Genomic DNA, 17,634 nt, shown 5'->3' with positions numbered 1-17,634 from the left:
AAATAATAGGCTTTATCACTCTTGTTTTATAAGAAAAACAAGGTGGGGGGACCCCTTCATGGCTTAAACAGAGCTGTTACCCCATTCACTCCAGTACCTCTGTATCTCAAGTTCTATCCTATGGGCAGTGATGTTCCTAGTGACCTTGAGCCACTTTAAGAACCTGAGTCATCTGAGAAAGATCATCTTGTCAACTGCATTCAACATACAATGACAGAATTTTCAACAACCAAATATTGTGATTAGCCAGAGCCTCCTTCATCATCTCTACCCCTGTTCTCTGACATCTAGGCCAGCGAGACCTTCAAGGTCAGAAAAACTTATCTTTATTCTCCTTTATGCTTCCGGCCTCTAAAATACGTTGAGTAACAGTGAATAGGTATTTGTTAAACTGAGTGGAACTTGTCAACAACCACAGAAACCAGCACTTTGGGTTCTACCCTCTGCTGCATCAGTTAACTGTGCCCGGGAGCCCTGTGTCTTTACTCTCAGCACTCTGTCCTTCCTAGAGCTCAGAGTGAGCCTGCCTCTGGATGATTTTTACCGTTATTTTACCTGTACTATTAGCTAGGAAGGACTTTTTGAGAGCAGTCTAAGAGCCTAATTATTATTTAAAATTACAACAGCTAACATTTAATGAGAACTTTGTGCCAGGCCCTGTGTTAAAGAAAAGAAACCAACTCTAAGAGATGGGTAGTGTCATCCCCTCTTTGCAGGTGAGCAGATTGAAGCTGAGAGGTTAATTTCAGGTCACAGTGCTAACAGTATGTTTCATCAGTAGTAATATATATATTTGAAGATCTTTGCAGTGGGTGTATATCTTAAGGTCAGTGAGGTTTCAGTCTTTGTTAGCCTGCAGACGGCAGTTATGAGAGGATGACACTGTCTTTGCCTGGACACAGCTGCTCATCAGATGCACAGATGCCATTACATCGCTCACTTCCTTTATGTGCATCCCTGGTACCCTGTATCTTGAGTTTAGTGGCAAATAGGCTGGTTTTGAAAATAGAGTAAACATTTGAGCCAAGCATGCTGTCTCTTTTTCCTCCATAATTCTTATAAATTACACTCTCAGCACAGAAGAAAAATTACTCACTATGAAAATCAGACAGGCCTCTTTTTTAAAATCCTTACCTGAGGATATGTTGCCTCCAGTACACTCCTGGACTGGGGATCAAACCCACAACGTGGCTATGTGTCCTGACTGGGAATTGAAACTGTGACCCTTCAGTCCATGGGACATTGCTCCAACCAACTGAGCCACAGCAGCCAGGGAAGACAGGCCTCTTGACCGAGCAGTGGAGTGCCGTTTGACATTAGTGAAGCAAATATTGATCACTAGAGAAAGAACTTCAATATTTCCTCACAGGGAAACAATCACTTGCTTAGAAAGAGAGATATCAACAGAAAGATGAGGATGTGTTTGTGTTGTGTTATTGAGATAGGTGCACAGCAAAGGGATTACCTGTTACATATGACGCAATGCAACTAAAGGCAGGAGATTGCCACATCTTTTTGAATAGGTAAAAGAAACGTCAAAGCAACCAGAGGCCGCTGTGCATGTTTCATGGATAGCTAAACACTGTCAAGGCATCATGTCATCATTTAAACACAAGTGCTTTTGCCTTGTAATAAAATAATGGTGTATCTTGACAATTATTGAAGTCTTGGGTTGGATGAAATCCATTAAGTGGCACATCCAGTTTTTAACTCAAGCAGCCTAGCTCTGGAGATTTCACGCATACCCACTATCCTCCAGGCTTTTAATCTTCATAGGAAGACATTTTCAGGGTTTAAAGGGTTTTACAAATCAATTTTTAGCACATAGCTTGGTTGATAGTGAGTTGATGGCATCTTTACTGAATGTTTCGTGTCATATTTAAAGGGGAACCTTCCTCAACTCCCAGTGCCTCATGACTTGAATTCAAATCTACTTTGTTAGCTGTATCATAATTGATTACCAGACAGCATGTTGTACTATGTTTTATTTCTTGACCTCCTAACAAGGAATTCAGGAAATGGTTCCTATCATCAAGATAATTATTTGGGGTTGGTCCACTAAGTTGTGCCTTTCTCTCTAGTTCAGAGCTAATTGAGAGATCCACACAGGTGTCAGGCAAATAGGGATCACATTAGAAATCATGATAAATACTTGTTCAGAAGACACAGTAGGGACAGCAGTCCATGGTAGGATGGCGAATAGTTCATCCCTGGATTTCCACCTGGTGCAGTGCCACAGCTCAACAACTGAAGGGGTAGGGTCCTTACCATCATGTGGTTTTCCAGTCTCCTTTTACAGTCTTCATTTAGTTGAATCATACCCATAGTGTCTTTGCCGCGTTGCCTTTCACTTCATTTAAGCTCTGCGAGAACAGTCGAGGCTGCTCTTGCATCCCAGGGGAGCATTTTACTCAGATGAAGAACCCGAGATTGCCCCTGTGTAGACTTATCTTCTCAGAGCTTTCGATGAGACTTTTCAAAAGACCTTTGATAGAAGTCAACACTCTGATCAACCTTCTGAATCTTGGCAAATTTCTGCATATTTTATAAATGTTTGCATGTTATCAACCTGCAGGTCTGAGTTTCTCCAGTAGATTTTCATCATGTTGGTATAAATCACTATATTCTGGGTCTAACTTTTCATTTTCAAAATATCTGTGATAAACCATGGTTACTTTTAGAAATTATTCAGGTGTATATAATTGCCTCCTCATAGGTAGCATGCTAATGGATGCATTTCATCTATTTTGCATATATTTAAATTTTATTTTTGTAGGTATGTCTAGCTAACATAGTGCTGAAAATGTAGTAGATCCATAATAAAGACCTATCGACTTGTTAATTACTTCAGTAGTGAATCTCAAAGGAAACAGTAGGCTTTCAGATTATAACTCCATTTGTTTTTATTGCTTTATTCTTAACACTAGACTGGTGAGAATTTACTACTGTTTGTAGGATAAACTACTTATACTGCAGGATGAACTTAGGCCTGGTATTCCTTTACCCCTGGGAAATAAAAAATGTTCAGTCTTCTTGTAATCACTCTCAATTTTAAACTCTATATTGTGTATCTAGTCACCGACTTTGTGGGGGTGAGAAGGGACTGGACTTGGAGGATATTGGCGGAAATGTCATGCCTCCATTGTAGGGCAGGTATATGACTTGCTCCACTGATAAGGCATCCATTTGGAGACTGAGAAACCAGAAGACACAGGCCCTGATGTGAGCAGATGGGAGCCACATGAGGGAGCAGATCACAGTTAGAAGTTTTGGGAGCTGTTCCATGGGCCTTTTTCCATTCCATCAAAATTCCCTTTTCACTGAGGCTGGTCTCCTCGCTCTTTCTTTTATTCCTTTGTCAGCACTGCACAACTGCTCATTTAGATGCATGACCTTTTGCTGTTTCATAGATGCATGGATCGGAGCTCAGGCTTTGTTAGGAGCTAGCCAAGTGACCTCATGCAAGTCCACGTTCATTATCACCATGGACCTGTTTTCTTACCTGGGAAATGATCTCCAGGACACTGCCCACGTTGGGCTGTGTATTTCTGAAAGCAGAGGCAGTGATAAAGCCTGGTGGGGTCAGGGTAGGTGTGTGTTTCCCGCCCGCATTGATTTTCCTGACACAGAGGTGGGTCTTCAGCCTGATGCGTGTCTGTTGTTACCACCTTCCCGCTAACTCCCACTCTTCTTTTTCAGGGCTGGGAGAGGGCTCTGCCCTCCTTCATCCAGAGAGCAGATCACATCCTAGATCCTTGGAGAAGAGTGCCTGGAGGGCATTTAAGGAATCACAGTGCCATCACATGCTCAAACACCTCCACAATGGAGCAAGGATCACTGTGCAGATGCCACCGGCGATCGAAGGCCACTGGGTGTCCACTGGGTAAGAGGGCCAGGGCAGGAGGGACCGGGGAGCACACTTCTGTGGGAGGCCCTTCGGAGGGCTTCTCGGACTCAGATGCACATAGACTTTATATAATGTACCATGATTCAGGTGTTGTCTAACTTCTAAGAGCCAAACAACGCTCTGAAATTCTGGTTGGTAAAGAAACAGAGCTGAGTACTGTAGAAATCGCAGCTAAAGCAGAGATGATATTGCACCACAGGGTGTGAGTGAATAGGTCCTTGTTTACTGAATCTGTGGGACCACTCCTGTATAAAAAGAAACCATTAGCAAGTGAAATTAGGAGTCTGTGTTTCCCCAACCCTGAAACATGACTTGCAAGTTTCTGATGGTCTAAATATTCCAGCCATATTCTGGTAATTTAATATGTGGCTTTAGGGTTCTAAGAGTAAGTTAAAAGGTTCTCAAGCTACCTCTACTAGGCAGGCTGTAGTTCTTGGATTCTTTTCCAGGCTGCGGAGCTGAGATTTATCCCAGTTTGAGCTCTGGCTTATCTTCCATTAGAGCTTTTAAAAATAGCCTAGTGGCAGACCTGCAGTTTTTCTCCTACCCATTAAATTGTTGAGAATTAACAAGGCTAACTCTGGGATCTGATCACTTCTCCCCTGCAGCCTCTCGGTACCTTGGGGAGGGATCAAATAAATATGCAGAAGGAAAAGAAATTTTATAAGATGATGAAGACCCAGAGGCTTTTTTCCATAAAAAGATGGAGTTTCTCAAAATAAGTACATGATAAATATTTGCACAAACAATGTTAATGTGATGTCCTTTTTAAGTAATTTATTGTTTTATTTAACAAATATTTACTGAGTATACAAATAATAACTGTGTGCCAAGTATTATTCTAGATTTTGTGTTTATAACAGTGAACACAATAAACATGGTCCCTGTCTTCAGGAATTTTACAAATAAACACACAAAGAAGTACTATGATGAGGGGGAAAAAACAACAGGTGCTACAGGAGACTACCAGGGGCCCTATTTTAGGACAGGGTGGGGTCAGAAAAGGTTAGCAAAGAAGAGGACACTTGAGCTAAGATGTGGTTGGCTATGCAAAGACTAGGGGAGGGGCTTTCCATCTGGAAGAACTAGCAAAGCCTGGGTGGAGAAACCCCTGGTGCAGAGCCCTGTGGCTGGGGTGTATACACCAAGGAGAACAGCTCCAGATGAGGCTGCCGAGGAGGGTGCCTTCAGCTCCCAGGGAACCTCGAAGCCAGGGCTCCTCTGTGAGTCTAGCTTTTAATCTAAGAGAATGAAAAGTCATGGATATGTTTCAACAAGGGCCATGCTTCAGACATGATTCAGCTCTGGCACTCTGAGGTGAGAGGCTGCTGTGTGGCACACGGATGGTAGAAAGCATGACTTGGGGATGACCAATGAAAAGACTTGCAACAGTTCCCGCTAGAGATGAAGGAGGTGGAGGTTAAGGATGGCGGTGGGGCAGACAGAGAGGTGGATAGACTAGACATGTGCTAAACTCCAGAGGCCAAATCAGCAGATGATCAGTGCTTAAATAAAATATTAAAAGTAAGTGATCTTCTTAGCTCAACCTCAGGGATGTTAATCTCTGCTCACATTTAACTCCTCTTTTTCATTGGGGGAGAAACGTACCTAAGTTAAAACCTACTGAGCCATTTGTGCTCCTGTTGACCCAGTCCAAGTATTTCTGGCCTAGGAATCTAGCATTTTCTCCTGCTACAGCAAAATACATTTTGTTGTCAACCGCGCAAAACAAAAGCAACTTTTATTACTTTTGTTATGTTAGCTTTATTTTACTAATTGCCTCTTTATTTTTCTAGGCGCGGGGGATTGATTTTGACTGCCTGGGGGGAGGGGGGTGGATTTCTGATTGCCTTTAAGTGACGCCTCCCCAAGACGAGATTTAATTTCAGGACAGTGGACATCTAGCCCCTGCCAGCTGTAGACAAGTTCCATGAAACAGAAGTTTTTGGGGGGGGGGGGTGGATTTCTGATTGCCTTTAAGTGACACCTCCCCAAGACGAGATTTAATTTCAGGACAATGGACATCTAGTCCCTGCCTGCTGTAGACAAGCTCCATGAAACAGAAGTTGTCGGGAAACCAGGCATTTCTGAACTCGCATAGGGAACTTCTTTTATCAGCCAGAAATATAGTATTTTTCCTTCTTCCTACCAGTGAGGGAGACATTTCGCTGTCAGTTAGGCCGATGGGTGGAACTGCTGATGGCAGGTTTCTGCTCTCCTGGCTTGTTCATAAAGTGAAATGAAGGCTTTCTGCTGTAGAGCGATTAGACGCATAGCGCTGGGGCCGGACTGCTCTGGGCCACCCTGTGGCTCTGACGCTGGCTGGTTATGGGACCCTGGCCCTGCTTCTTAATCGCTTGTGCCTCTGTTTCCCCATCTGTAAAATATGGGCAATAATAATACCTACCTAACTCATAGGTTCTTGTGAGGATTCTGTGAACTGGTACCTATACAGGACTTAGAATAGTGTAAGCATTTTGTTATTATTACTGTAACACTATAAAGAATCTTAACACTATAATGAATCTCCACCTCGTGCCTTTGGGCTTAAATAAAGTCTCTTTCTCTTTTCTTCTTCAGCTGTGAGGTGCGGTCGGGCCCAGAGTTCATCACAAGGTCTTACAGATTCTACCACAATAACACCTTCAAGGCCTACCAGTTCTACTATGGCGGCAACCGCTGCACCAGCCCCACCTACACGCTCATCATCCGAGGCAAGATCCGCCTGCGCCAGGCCTCCTGGATCATCCGCGGGGGCACGGAGGCCGACTACCAGCTGCACAGCGTGCAGGTCATCTCCCACACGGAGGCGGTGGCCGAGAGGCTCAGCCAGCTGGTGAACCGCACGTGCCCCGGCTTCGTCCCCGCCGGAGGGGCCTGGGTGCAGGACGTGCCCTACGACCTGCTGCAGGAGGAGGACGGCTGCGAGTGCACCAGGGCCGTGAACTTCGCCATGCACGAGCTGCAGCTCCTCCGCGTGGAGAAGCAGTACCTGCAGCACCACCTGGACCGCCTGGTGGAGGAGCTCTTCCTTGGCGACATCCACACCGATGCCGCCCAGAGGACGTTCTACCGGCCGTCCAGCTACCAGCCCCCCCTGCAGAACGCGAAGGTACCCCGATGCTGATTACCTCAGGGCCCTGCAGTGAAGTAAAATGAGGGACCTAAAGGCATGTTGTGTCCCTGGGGTCGGAGGGACCCCATGACAGAGAGAGAGAGAGAGCTGAGTCATGAGGGAGGTAGTGGCAGGAGGTGAGAGGAGTCTCGGAGGACTTCTGGGACAGGGACCCAGAGCCAGTGTCAGGAGGCCTGGGTCAGCCACCAATGTGCTCTGTGATCCGGGGCCTCGGTTTTCGTATTTGATGTGGGTGGTGGTTCTAGGGTTGGTGGTGTGGTAGGGTCTTGGGTGGTTGTCCTAGAAAATTCCCGAGGCTCCTCTCAACTCGAATACTCTAGGAAATGCCCTCTTGGGATGGGTGGTTAATAAAGGAAAGCATGATGGGAACATGGGAAAGACGGAGGAGCACAGCAGTGAGCCCAGCCCTGGGGGCGGCAGGAGCTCCTGGGAGCAGCAGCAGTGCTGTTTGTGTTGGGCTGTAGACCCCATGAAGATCTCTGCCCACATGACTGCTTTCAGACTACACCGCGACCCCCTGAGGCAGACCTGAGCACCCTCATCGGCAGAAGAGGCAGCTAAGGTTCAAGGGCTTAGCCTCCTGCCCCAGGTCACCCAGTTAGTTTCAGGGGAACTTGAACCCAAACCTCTTTCTCCAGACCCCACCCTTGACTAAATTATAGGTAAAGTTACTGGGATCAAAAGGGAGGATGGGGGTCAGGGTAGGGGCAGGAAACGGTGAAAACCTTACAATGTTCCTTTTTTGAATGATGGTCCAATCATTCTATATGGAATTCACAGAGCACTTTCTTCCCAGGGGCTCAGAATTCGTAGAACTTGAGTGTTTCCACTGCAGAAGTTGGGGATGCTCCAGGCAGGGAGGGCGTGGGGGGCTCTGATCACGGAGGGCCAGGGCAGCAGGCAGTTTTCTCTAGATCAGCACCCCCAGGGATTGAGCGTCCGATTTGACTTATGTTTGGCAGTTTATTCATTTTTTAAAAAACTCTTTTTTTCTTCGTAGTCCTTTGAGCTCATTCATGACTAGTGGAGAGATCACAGAATCCTTCCCCTGCCAAAACCACTCAGTGTTGTCTTTTTAGCTGTGCTATTGTGAGCTCCTGTGCTGGAAGCCACCCTTATCATAATTGTGGGAAATCTGAGGAAGCCCAGTTGGCGGAGGCTGCTTCCTCTGGACGCTGGTCAGGGCTGGTCTTGTGTGTGAGGTGAGGCCAACTGAGGCCTGGGCGGCTTCAGACCCAGTGCTCCCTGGGCTCTGCACCCCCAGGGAGCACACCAGCATGGCTCAGGATGCCTCGGGGTAGTTCCAGTGGAGAGCAGGAGCCAGGTCCACGAAGTGCCAGAGGCACCGAGGCAGAAAAGGTGAGTTAGGGCAGCGAGCAAGAGGGCACCGTCATGCCCACTTCCAGACATCCTCTTGGGATGGGCGAGGTGGGGGAGGGCTCCACCCACTGGTGCAAAGGCATAGGAGGAGAATCTCCCACAGAGTGGCACCTGGGTGAGGGCCTGGTTCGGGGGAAAACGGAGGAGTAATGAGCTTCCAGTCCCGTCATGGGACCTTTCTAGTTGGTAGCATTATCCAGAGTCTGCGCAGCTAAATAGCACTTTTGTTGAAATCTTTGGTGTGTGACAGCAGCCGGGAAAGGGGATTTTCATACATAAATTTGTCTTCCTCTGAGTACAGTCTAGCCGACTTTTAAATTATCTCTGGTGATGGGAGGTAAGAATGTCATGAATAAAAATGGTCCACAGATAATTCAGAAAACTGTGAGCCAAGAACACCAGCCCCTGCCTCTCCCTGAACCTTTAGGGAGATCAGCTAAGCCAGCAGAGTCCTCTTCATTCCTGCACACCCTGCAGGGGAGACACTAATGAGCAGCAAAAACAGCCACCACTCAGGGGCAGCGAGGCAAGGGCTGAGGAAGGAGGAAGGAGGCTGAGTTGCTCAAGGAGCTGGGCTACAGCCCAGAGCTGCCTGGATGGATTCAGGACCTCTGTCTCCAACTCTGTACCTGACCTTGGGCTGGTCATTTGCACACACGCAGGTTACAATTCCATTTTCTCACCTGCAGATGCCTACATAGGCTCTTTGATCTCTTAAGTTCTTTTTAGGACCCCAAGAAAAGAAGTATTAATATAACTTTTGTATTCTGACCCCTCTTTCTTCTCCCTCAAACTTACTATAGTCTTTCTGTTGGCATGGCTCTTTCCAAAACCTAAAAGGTAAAAGTCAGTATTGCTAAGACTTGTAGCTGCAGATGATTCTCTCTCCCTCCCTGCCCTGGTTCTGGAGACAGGGGTTCTCCGGGTTGGCACCTCACTAAATAGAGCCCGGTTGTTGGGAAAACAAAGGCATATGGTTGTGGCTCTGGGAGGGAAAAGTGTCCTGGACGTGAGTTGCTGACATTGGCATGAAGAATTAAGATGAGAGTTGTAAGGCTGACCATCTCAGAATTTTTATAAACAAATAATGTTGAGGAGGTTTTTATTTGTTTTGTTCCCTCATTCAAGAAATAGTAAGGGTGGAAAGAGCCTTGGATCTTCAATATTATCCAAGATGTACTGCTAAGTAAAAAAGAAAAAAAAAGGTACAGAATAGCATGAAAAGTATTATACCATTGCTCACCTGGTGTGGCTCAGTGGTTGAGCATCGACCTATGAACCAGGAGGTCACAGTTCCATTCCTGGTCAGGGCACATGCCAGAGTGGCGGGCTGGATCCACAGTATGGGGTGTGCAGGAGGCAGCCTATCAATGATTCTCTCCCATCACTGATGTTTCTATCTCTCTCTCCCTCTCCCTTCCTCTCTGAAATCAATAAAAAAATATTTTTTTAAAAATATATGATACCACTGTGTAAAACTAATCACAAAAGAAGATAAGCTTCCAAAGGAATTCGTGTTCTGGAAGGGTACTTAGGAAGGGTAAGAATTGCTTCTGAGGAAGGGGAGTGAGTAGCTGGGACAGTCAGAGACTTACCACTGTGTGCCCTTTTGTACCTTTTAAAATTTGTGCCTTGATCTTAAATGACCTAAATACAATTACCACACAAAATCAAAATACATTTTAAAAAGTTAGGACTCCAAGGCTCAGAGTGCTGTGGCCACAGATGAGGATGGCGGCAGGGCTAGGAGGAGGATGCAGGCAGGCATCCAGGGCCCAGCATGTGCTCTCCACCGCCCGGACTGCCAGCTGGGGGAGGGGTCCCTCGAAGACCAGGCCCAGAGGCCCTTGTGGCTCTGGGAGCTGAAAGGGCTCCTTCTTCTCTTGTTGTCCCTGGCATTGTACGTCTTGGCCTGCAGTGTGCAGCAGAGTCTTCAGGAAGTTTTTAGATCCTTCCCCAGGACAGCTTTGAGAAGGAATCAATGGACTTGGGCCCTTGGTGCCTTTCCAGACACCAAATGCAACGCCCCAGGTGCTCCCTGCCCGCTGGGTCTGCGGGAAGGAGCGGAGGCGCATCCGGAAAGACCACACGCACCCCCCCCTCTTTGAACTCCTTGCCTTCCCTAATTGCTGGTCCATGGAGACCTGGCTGAAATTAGTTTAAATGCTAAATTGAGTTTGAAACCACTAGTCTCAGCCCCTCTGGAAACGGGACACCACGTAAAAATAGAAACTTTAAATCATCTTGTTTTTCTAAGCTTTATACAGTTTTGCTGTGAGGTTCAGAGTCCTTTGGCAAATAAATGATGTTTGAAGAAAATCAGGTGTGGGGGGAGGATTCTTTCAGGATGAAATTGCTACTCTTCATTTGAAAAAGCCAAGGCCACCTAAAATAACCCTGAGCAAAGGTGCTCTGCCTGAACTGAGTTTAACATCCAAGCAGCCTCTACCTAGAATCTTGTGCAGTTGAAGGGTTAGGGAGGTGCATTTCGCCCCATGGTAGAATCAAAGAGTAATTAAAAATAAGTGATTGCTGCGGTTGTTGGCAATGCCAAGCCTCCGTATCAGACTTGTTAGCAAATGGAATTGGTCTTTCTCCAAAATCCTGCATGACTTAGGCTCAGGGTCGTAAATCAAAGGGTTTGTCAGAAAACCAGACAACTTGCCCAAGCTATGTACCTTAAATAATTTGCCCCAGCACGCTCACAGCAGTGGGACTGCACGCTGGAGGGAGAAAGCACCCAATGTTTTCAGGAGTAGCTGGGCACTATGAATGAAGAAGGCATTCCTTGTGCACTTCCTTGAATTCTAGAGAAACCTCTAGAGCAGTGGTTCTCAACCTTCTGGCCCTTTAAATACAGTTCCTCCTGTTGTGACCCAACCATAAAATTATTTTCGTTGCTACTTCATAACTGTAATGTTGCTACTGTTATGAATCGTAATGTAAATATCTGATATGCAGGATGGTCTTAGGCGACCCCTGGAAAGGGTCATTCAACCGCCAAAGGGGTCGCGACCCACAGGTTGAGAACCGCTGCTCTAGACTGTGAACGAACAAGCTTCTGTTTCTGAGGAATCTTGCCTTTCGAAGTCTTTTCAGAGTGTGTGAAAAATACAGAGGAACATGAGACTTTCTGATATCTGTGACATCAGAGGGACTTTGGATCAGGTGGCCAGGGGCAGCGGACTTCTCAGCCCAGCTCCAAGAGACTGGTCTGCAGCAGGAAGGGGTCTCTCCCTAGGCACATGCTTGGTGTGGCTCCAGGTGGGAGGGTGAGTAAGAACAGAAGGTGCCAGATGCTCACAGGAGAATTTGTGTCCCTTCTCTTTCTGCCAGTGTGGGGGGAAAGGAGAGGGGTTTCAGAGGGGTTAGGGGATGGGAGAGGTGGTAGATGACAAGACCAAGAGGTTTAGGGCGTCATGACCTACAAGGGTTTCAGAGTCATCTTTAATGTAGGAGGGGCTGGGTGTTTTAACTGTAAGGCAGCCAATGTTGCATGTTATATGAAATTGAGGTTGAATGATGGGGTTTTGACGCTGAAGGGCTTGCTCATGTGGACATGTTATGTGGGCCAGCTATGAAGTGGCACATGATTGTTGCACTGCACAGATGCTCACATATACATTTATTGAAGAAACAGTTTCTTATATTTCTTGATTCCGCAGTATTTCAGCAGCTAAACAGGCAGGAGAAGTTGCTTTATTTAAGGAATTAACAGATCAGGAAATACTTGTTGTCAGGGACGATGCAAGTGGTAAACATTTCATCCCTTAAAAGGCAAGAAAGCTGAGAGGCAGAGTGAAAGCCTGAGCAAGCAGGAAGTCAGGCATTCAGAAAGTTGGTATTAAGTGCCTACTGTGTGGGAGAACAAGCCACACACTGTGGGGAGAGAGGAGAAATGGGCCAGACTGCGGGGCCACTGCATTTACAGCAAATTTAATTAGTAAAATGAGTCTGTTTTAATATTTAAATCAATTGAAATTAATAGAAAAAAAACAAGTAAAACATAAATAAAATTTTTTCTTCTGAAACCATTTTAAAGCTATTTCTATTAAAGAACCAGTTTATTATGCTTCTTTTTATGTAGCTGTTGAGTCTATACATAGTGTATATGCATAGGCATGGTAGAGGCAAAATTATCTTTTGTGATTTTCTGATTTCTTGTAAAATAAGAATCTAACTTCTTAGATTCTAAACTTCTTAGGAAAGCCATATCTGGAAATGTGGTGTTGCTCCCCAGGACAGACAGACTGCCTGTTCCCAGCGGTGGCCCTTCCAGCTACAGTTAAAGAGACCCAACATGTATGGCCACGGTTATTCACCCTGCTTCTTTCAGAGTGAAGAGTCATCATGATTACCTCAGAGGTCAAAATGTGCCTGAGACCATAAACTCTCAGGATCCCACACCTGAAGAGCATCCCAGGAGGTGCCCCACCAGGCCGGTCCACTGTCATTATTTGTGATAATGCTGCCTTATTCTAGTCATATTTTTAAAGACCCAGTGATATGTTTCTGTCAGTCACTCAGTCCAGAACCTTTATCATATGCACTGCACGCTCCTTGGTGTCATGGGAAATGTGAAAAAGAGAGAGCACATTGATCTTGGCCTTAGAGATCGTATAACAAAATGGAGAAAATCTGGGAAGGATATATGTGTAGAAACTAAATCAAATAGATGTAATCAAAGTCATGCGAATTGCAGTGGTAAAAAACGTTTTCAACATCAACCACTGGCCATGGCAGGCTTCTTCCTGAGAAACATTAATGTGTTTTTCATCCCAGGGAACAAAACTCTGTGAAAGGGACTTTTCATCATCTATTCCCATTTCTCCTCCTCCTTGACCTAAACGTTTAGCCCAAGAAATGTTTTATTCAGCCTGCTTCTCCCGTTGATCTCTTCACAACAAAATCATATCAAGCAATTTCTTCCATTCTGGGAAGATGCTGGAAACAAGTGGGTACTGTACTGTCAGCAAATGTTGACGCACCAACTCTCCAGAAATAAACGCCGGCCGGGAATGGGAGCAAGCCTGGAGCATCCCTGTCAGCCATCGGCAGAGAAGACCTTTTCCGGGGACGGACACATGTGCTCTGTTATTCAGCCTCAGAGGCAGCCGGGGGCCGGGGAGTCGCTCTCAGCAAGCCCCAAGACCAAATTATGTTCCATTTTCTCCTTTTGGCTTATAAAGTCATCTGAGCCACATTAGTCTCTCTCTCTGCCTTGGTGGACTCATCTTTGAAGTGTTCCCCTGGCCTCTTTGGGAGGTTGTAAAGCTGAAGGAGACGATGTACTTGAACTTCCTCAGAATCAAATGCCCTCTCCGGGCAGGCTGCAGTTATTTCATGCGTGACCAGGGCCGCTGGGCAGGAATCCGAAAGGAGAGTGGGGAAAACCCAACTCTTCCCCTAGAACATGGCTCACTTATAAAGTTTAAGGTTGATTTTTCACTTTTAGATTGAGCTTGGTTCCGACTCCCCCACCCCAAGAGATTCATTGTATAAGGTTCTTTTTCTCCCCTTCCCCTTTGGAATTAAAGCTTTTAATAGTTGGTGTAAAGAATAGCTACAAGGAAACACGTTCTGGTCTCTGCTTTAATCTTCAGAGCTTCTGTGTACAGAAATGCTGGCTTTAAAATAGCCCTGTCTGAGCTTCAGGGGAAGGGCCAAGGAATGAAGAGCACAAATTAAGTTTTTTAAAAATCTGTCTACAAAACAGAGAGGTGTTTCCTATATCCAACTGTGGCTAAGCGGTCCCGTTGTTGACAGTAACCACAGAGGGGCCAAAAGTTCACCCTTGTTTATGACATCTTTCATTTCTTAATGCCAGCTAAAGAGTTATTTTAAAATGTAACTAGTCAACTAAAAAAAAAATAATCCTATTGAAAATGGGCAAGGGGCTTGAATAGACATTTCTCCAAAGAAGATACATAAATAGCTCCTAAGCACATGAAAATATGCCCAACATCACTAATTATTAGGGAAATGTACATCAAAACTACAATGGGCTATCTCCGTATACCCACTAGAGCGGCTATTAGAAAAAAACGACAATTGTTTGTGAGAATGGAGAGAAATTAGAACCCTGGTTCATGGTTGGGGGAAAAGTGCAGCTGCTATGGAAACAGTATGGTAGTCCTCAGAAGGTTTAACACAGAAGTACCACATGCTTGAGCAATTCCACTTCTGGGTATATATTCAAAAGAATGAAAAGCAGGGTTTGGAATAGATTGCATATCCATGTTCATAGTATTAGTATGTATAATAGCCCCAAATTAAAAGCAACCCAGGTGTCCACCAACAGATGAATGAATGAACAAAATGTGGTGTATTCATGCAATGGGATACTATTCAGCCCTAAAAAGGTAGGGCATCCTAACATATGCTACAACATGGACGAACCGTGAGGGCATTGTGCTTAGTGAAAGAAACCAGTCATAAAAAGGACAACTATTGTGTGATCTCACTTATATGAGGTACCTAGAGTAGTCAAAGTCATAGAGACAGGAAGCAGAATGGTGCTCGTCGAGGCCTGGTTGGGGGCAGGAATGGGGAGTTACTGTTTAATGGATGCTGACTTTCAGTTTGGAAAGATGAAAAAGTCCTAGAGATAGATGGTGTTGGAGTGGCACAACAGTGTGAATGTACCTTGTACCATTGAACTGCACACATAAAATGGTTAAGATGGTAGGTTTTACATTATGTTTATTTTACCACAATAATAAAAAAAAAAACTAACTGGTGTAGGAATTTGGCAAGACCAATAATACCCAAGGATCCCCTACTCCCTCCCTAAATCCTCACAGACCCAGCTGATGCATGGATGGATGGATGGATGGATGGATGGATGGATGGATGGCAAGCTTCCCCCAAACTACACGATCTGCTTTTCTCTGCTAAAAAACACTTTAGCTCAAGACCCGTGCCCCGTTGTTTTAAAAGCACCACATGAACACCAGATGCTACCATGCTGGGTATGGCAACTTCCTAGAACAGCTTGGGCCTGGCAGCTGTGCCCAGCTCCCCTGACTAGACCTGTTCCTTTTCTGCTCTGCGAAGTTCCTGGGCAGCTCCTGAGTTGATCATTCATGCTGGAGGAAACAAAGAGACTGAGGCTCACGCCTTCTTAGAATGACCAGAAATGAAGTGGTCACCATTGATGTTTTCAAATTCCCAAATGACAGGTAGCAAAGCAAGTGTGGGCCATGGGAGGAAGGGGAGGTGGAGGCGGGGTTGGCGTAGAAGTAAACAGGCCGTTTAGGGTCTGCCGGGGGAGCAGGAGGAGGAGCGGTTAGTGAGCTGTGGGCTGCTGAGCTGCCCGTGGCAAGGAGCTCTCCGTGGGGAGCTGTGCTGCTCGGGTCCTTTCTCTCTCCAAGGCCGCCTCCTGCAGAGCTCAGTGTCCTTGTTAACAGGCATCGGCACCAGGACACCCCTCTCCTGCCCCTGAAATCTCAGAGATCTGAATCTGAGCATGGGCTGGGCTTATTCAGACCACGTGGGGCCAGGGTAGTGGAGCAGGGACAATAGGTGGGGTTTGATACAGGCGCTGATCATGATGAGCTTTGCCAGAGATTAAGAGGCTACTTCCTGGTGTGGCAGCTAATAAGATGTTACCCTTAGTTCATACTAACTTCCCACCTCAGAATTAGAGTATCAGAACATTTTTGGTGTGTTTTTTTTCCTTTTAAGAACTTTTACCTCCTGGCAGTTTACTAAGAAAATACATACATAATGGCAAAGTTACTGAACTTGGTGGTGCTTTCTTGTAACAAAATGTGTGTCTTATTCTCCCTAACATGCATTTGAAAGATAGTGGCACATACAGTGTGGCTCATGCCATTTAGTTTCCCTGGGAAGGCCGTGCATGTGTGTGATTCCATCCCCTGGCCCGCCACTCTGCGAAACTCCTCACAGTGGCCTGGGACCACCGAGGAGGGACCACCTTAATCTGCTGCTCATTTCTTGCAGCGGTTATGCAAGTAAGTATAAGGGAGAAGAGCAGAGGGATAGAGGTCCCCACACCCAGGGGAGGCAGGCTTGTAGGCATCTGCGACGTAGGGCAAAGAGCTGGACCATGCAGGAATAGTCAGGAACCAGCCTTTTATGTACCTCTGAGCCCTCTGACCACCAGCATCTACGTGGCTGACAGTGTCTGGCCACCCTTCTACGAGGTTTTCTAGCCACAAACCTGTTCCAGGCCTGTGTTAGTGTTACAGAGCAGACTCAGCAAGAGGGGAGCCCCAGCTAGCTCACACTCATTAAATGGCTTAAAGCTCTAAAGCAGGAAGCATAATGAGAGCCCATAAACCTTCCAAACCGGAAGCCAGCAGATACCAATGGATGAAGGTGTCTGCCGCCTCCTGAGGCTCTGCTCTGCGCTCCTCAGGCCCCCTCCTTCATCCCTGCTTTACTGGGCAGCTCCCTGTCTCGTCCACAGCAGTCAAATGCTGTCCTTTAAAAAACAAAACCAAAAAACGTTTGTGTGTCTTGTCTTCTAATTGCTTTTAATGAAAAATATCTAATTGTGGTAAAATGCACATAACATAAAATTGACCATCGTAGCTTCCCGCCCCCCAGCCCCTGAACCACTATTCTGCTTCCTCTCCCTATGAATGTGACTACTCCAGGTCCCTCGCGTAAGTGGAATCACACAGTATTTGTCCTTTAGTGTCTGGCTTATTTTTAAGTATACAGTTTAGTGGCATTAAGTACATTCATATTATTTTGTAACCATCACCATCATCCATCCACAGAACTTTTTCCTCTTTCCAACTGAAACTCCGTTAGCATAACATCCTCAAGGTTCATCCATGTTGTAGCTGGTGTCAGAATTTCTTTCTCTTTTTAAAATTGAATAGTGTTTCATCGTATGGGTAGACCACATTTTGTTAATCCACTTATCTCTCAATGTACGTTGGGTTGTTTCCATGTTTTAGCTATTGTGAATAATAGCTATGAACAGGGTGAAAAATATCTCTTTGAGACCCTGGGTTCAACTCTGTTGGGTATAAATCAGAAGTGTGATTACTGGATCATAAAGTAATTCTTTTCCATAGTGGCTGCAACATTTTACATTCCCGCCAGCAGTGTGTGCACAGGAGTTCCAATTTCTCCATATCCTTATTGACACTGTTATTTTCTGGGGTGTTTTTTTTTTTTTTTTATAGTAGCCATACTCATGGATATGAGGTGATACAAATCCTTCTTTTTGAAA

The 17,634-nt window shown here is 45.7% G+C and overlaps 1 protein-coding gene across 1 annotated transcript in view; it reads left to right on the top strand.

The window, feature by feature from the left end:
• The first annotated feature begins 3,699 nt into the window (after nucleotides 1-3,699).
• The window catches only part of APCDD1 (adenomatosis polyposis coli down-regulated 1), an 18,050-nt gene continuing 4,115 nt past the window's right edge, over nucleotides 3,700-17,634 (top strand). Inside the window, exons 1-2 of the mRNA XM_006763269.2 lie at nucleotides 3,700-3,883; nucleotides 6,488-7,019. Of these exons, the coding sequence (XP_006763332.2) occupies nucleotides 3,804-3,883; nucleotides 6,488-7,019 (612 nt within the window). The 5' untranslated portion in view covers nucleotides 3,700-3,803. The remainder of the gene's footprint in view (nucleotides 3,884-6,487; nucleotides 7,020-17,634) is intronic.

This window comes from Myotis davidii, unplaced genomic scaffold, assembly GCF_000327345.1.
Source record: "Myotis davidii unplaced genomic scaffold, ASM32734v1 scaffold78, whole genome shotgun sequence".
NCBI classification, from domain to species: Eukaryota; Metazoa; Chordata; class Mammalia; order Chiroptera; family Vespertilionidae; genus Myotis; species Myotis davidii.
This window is presented reverse-complemented; position numbering and strand designations above follow the sequence as displayed.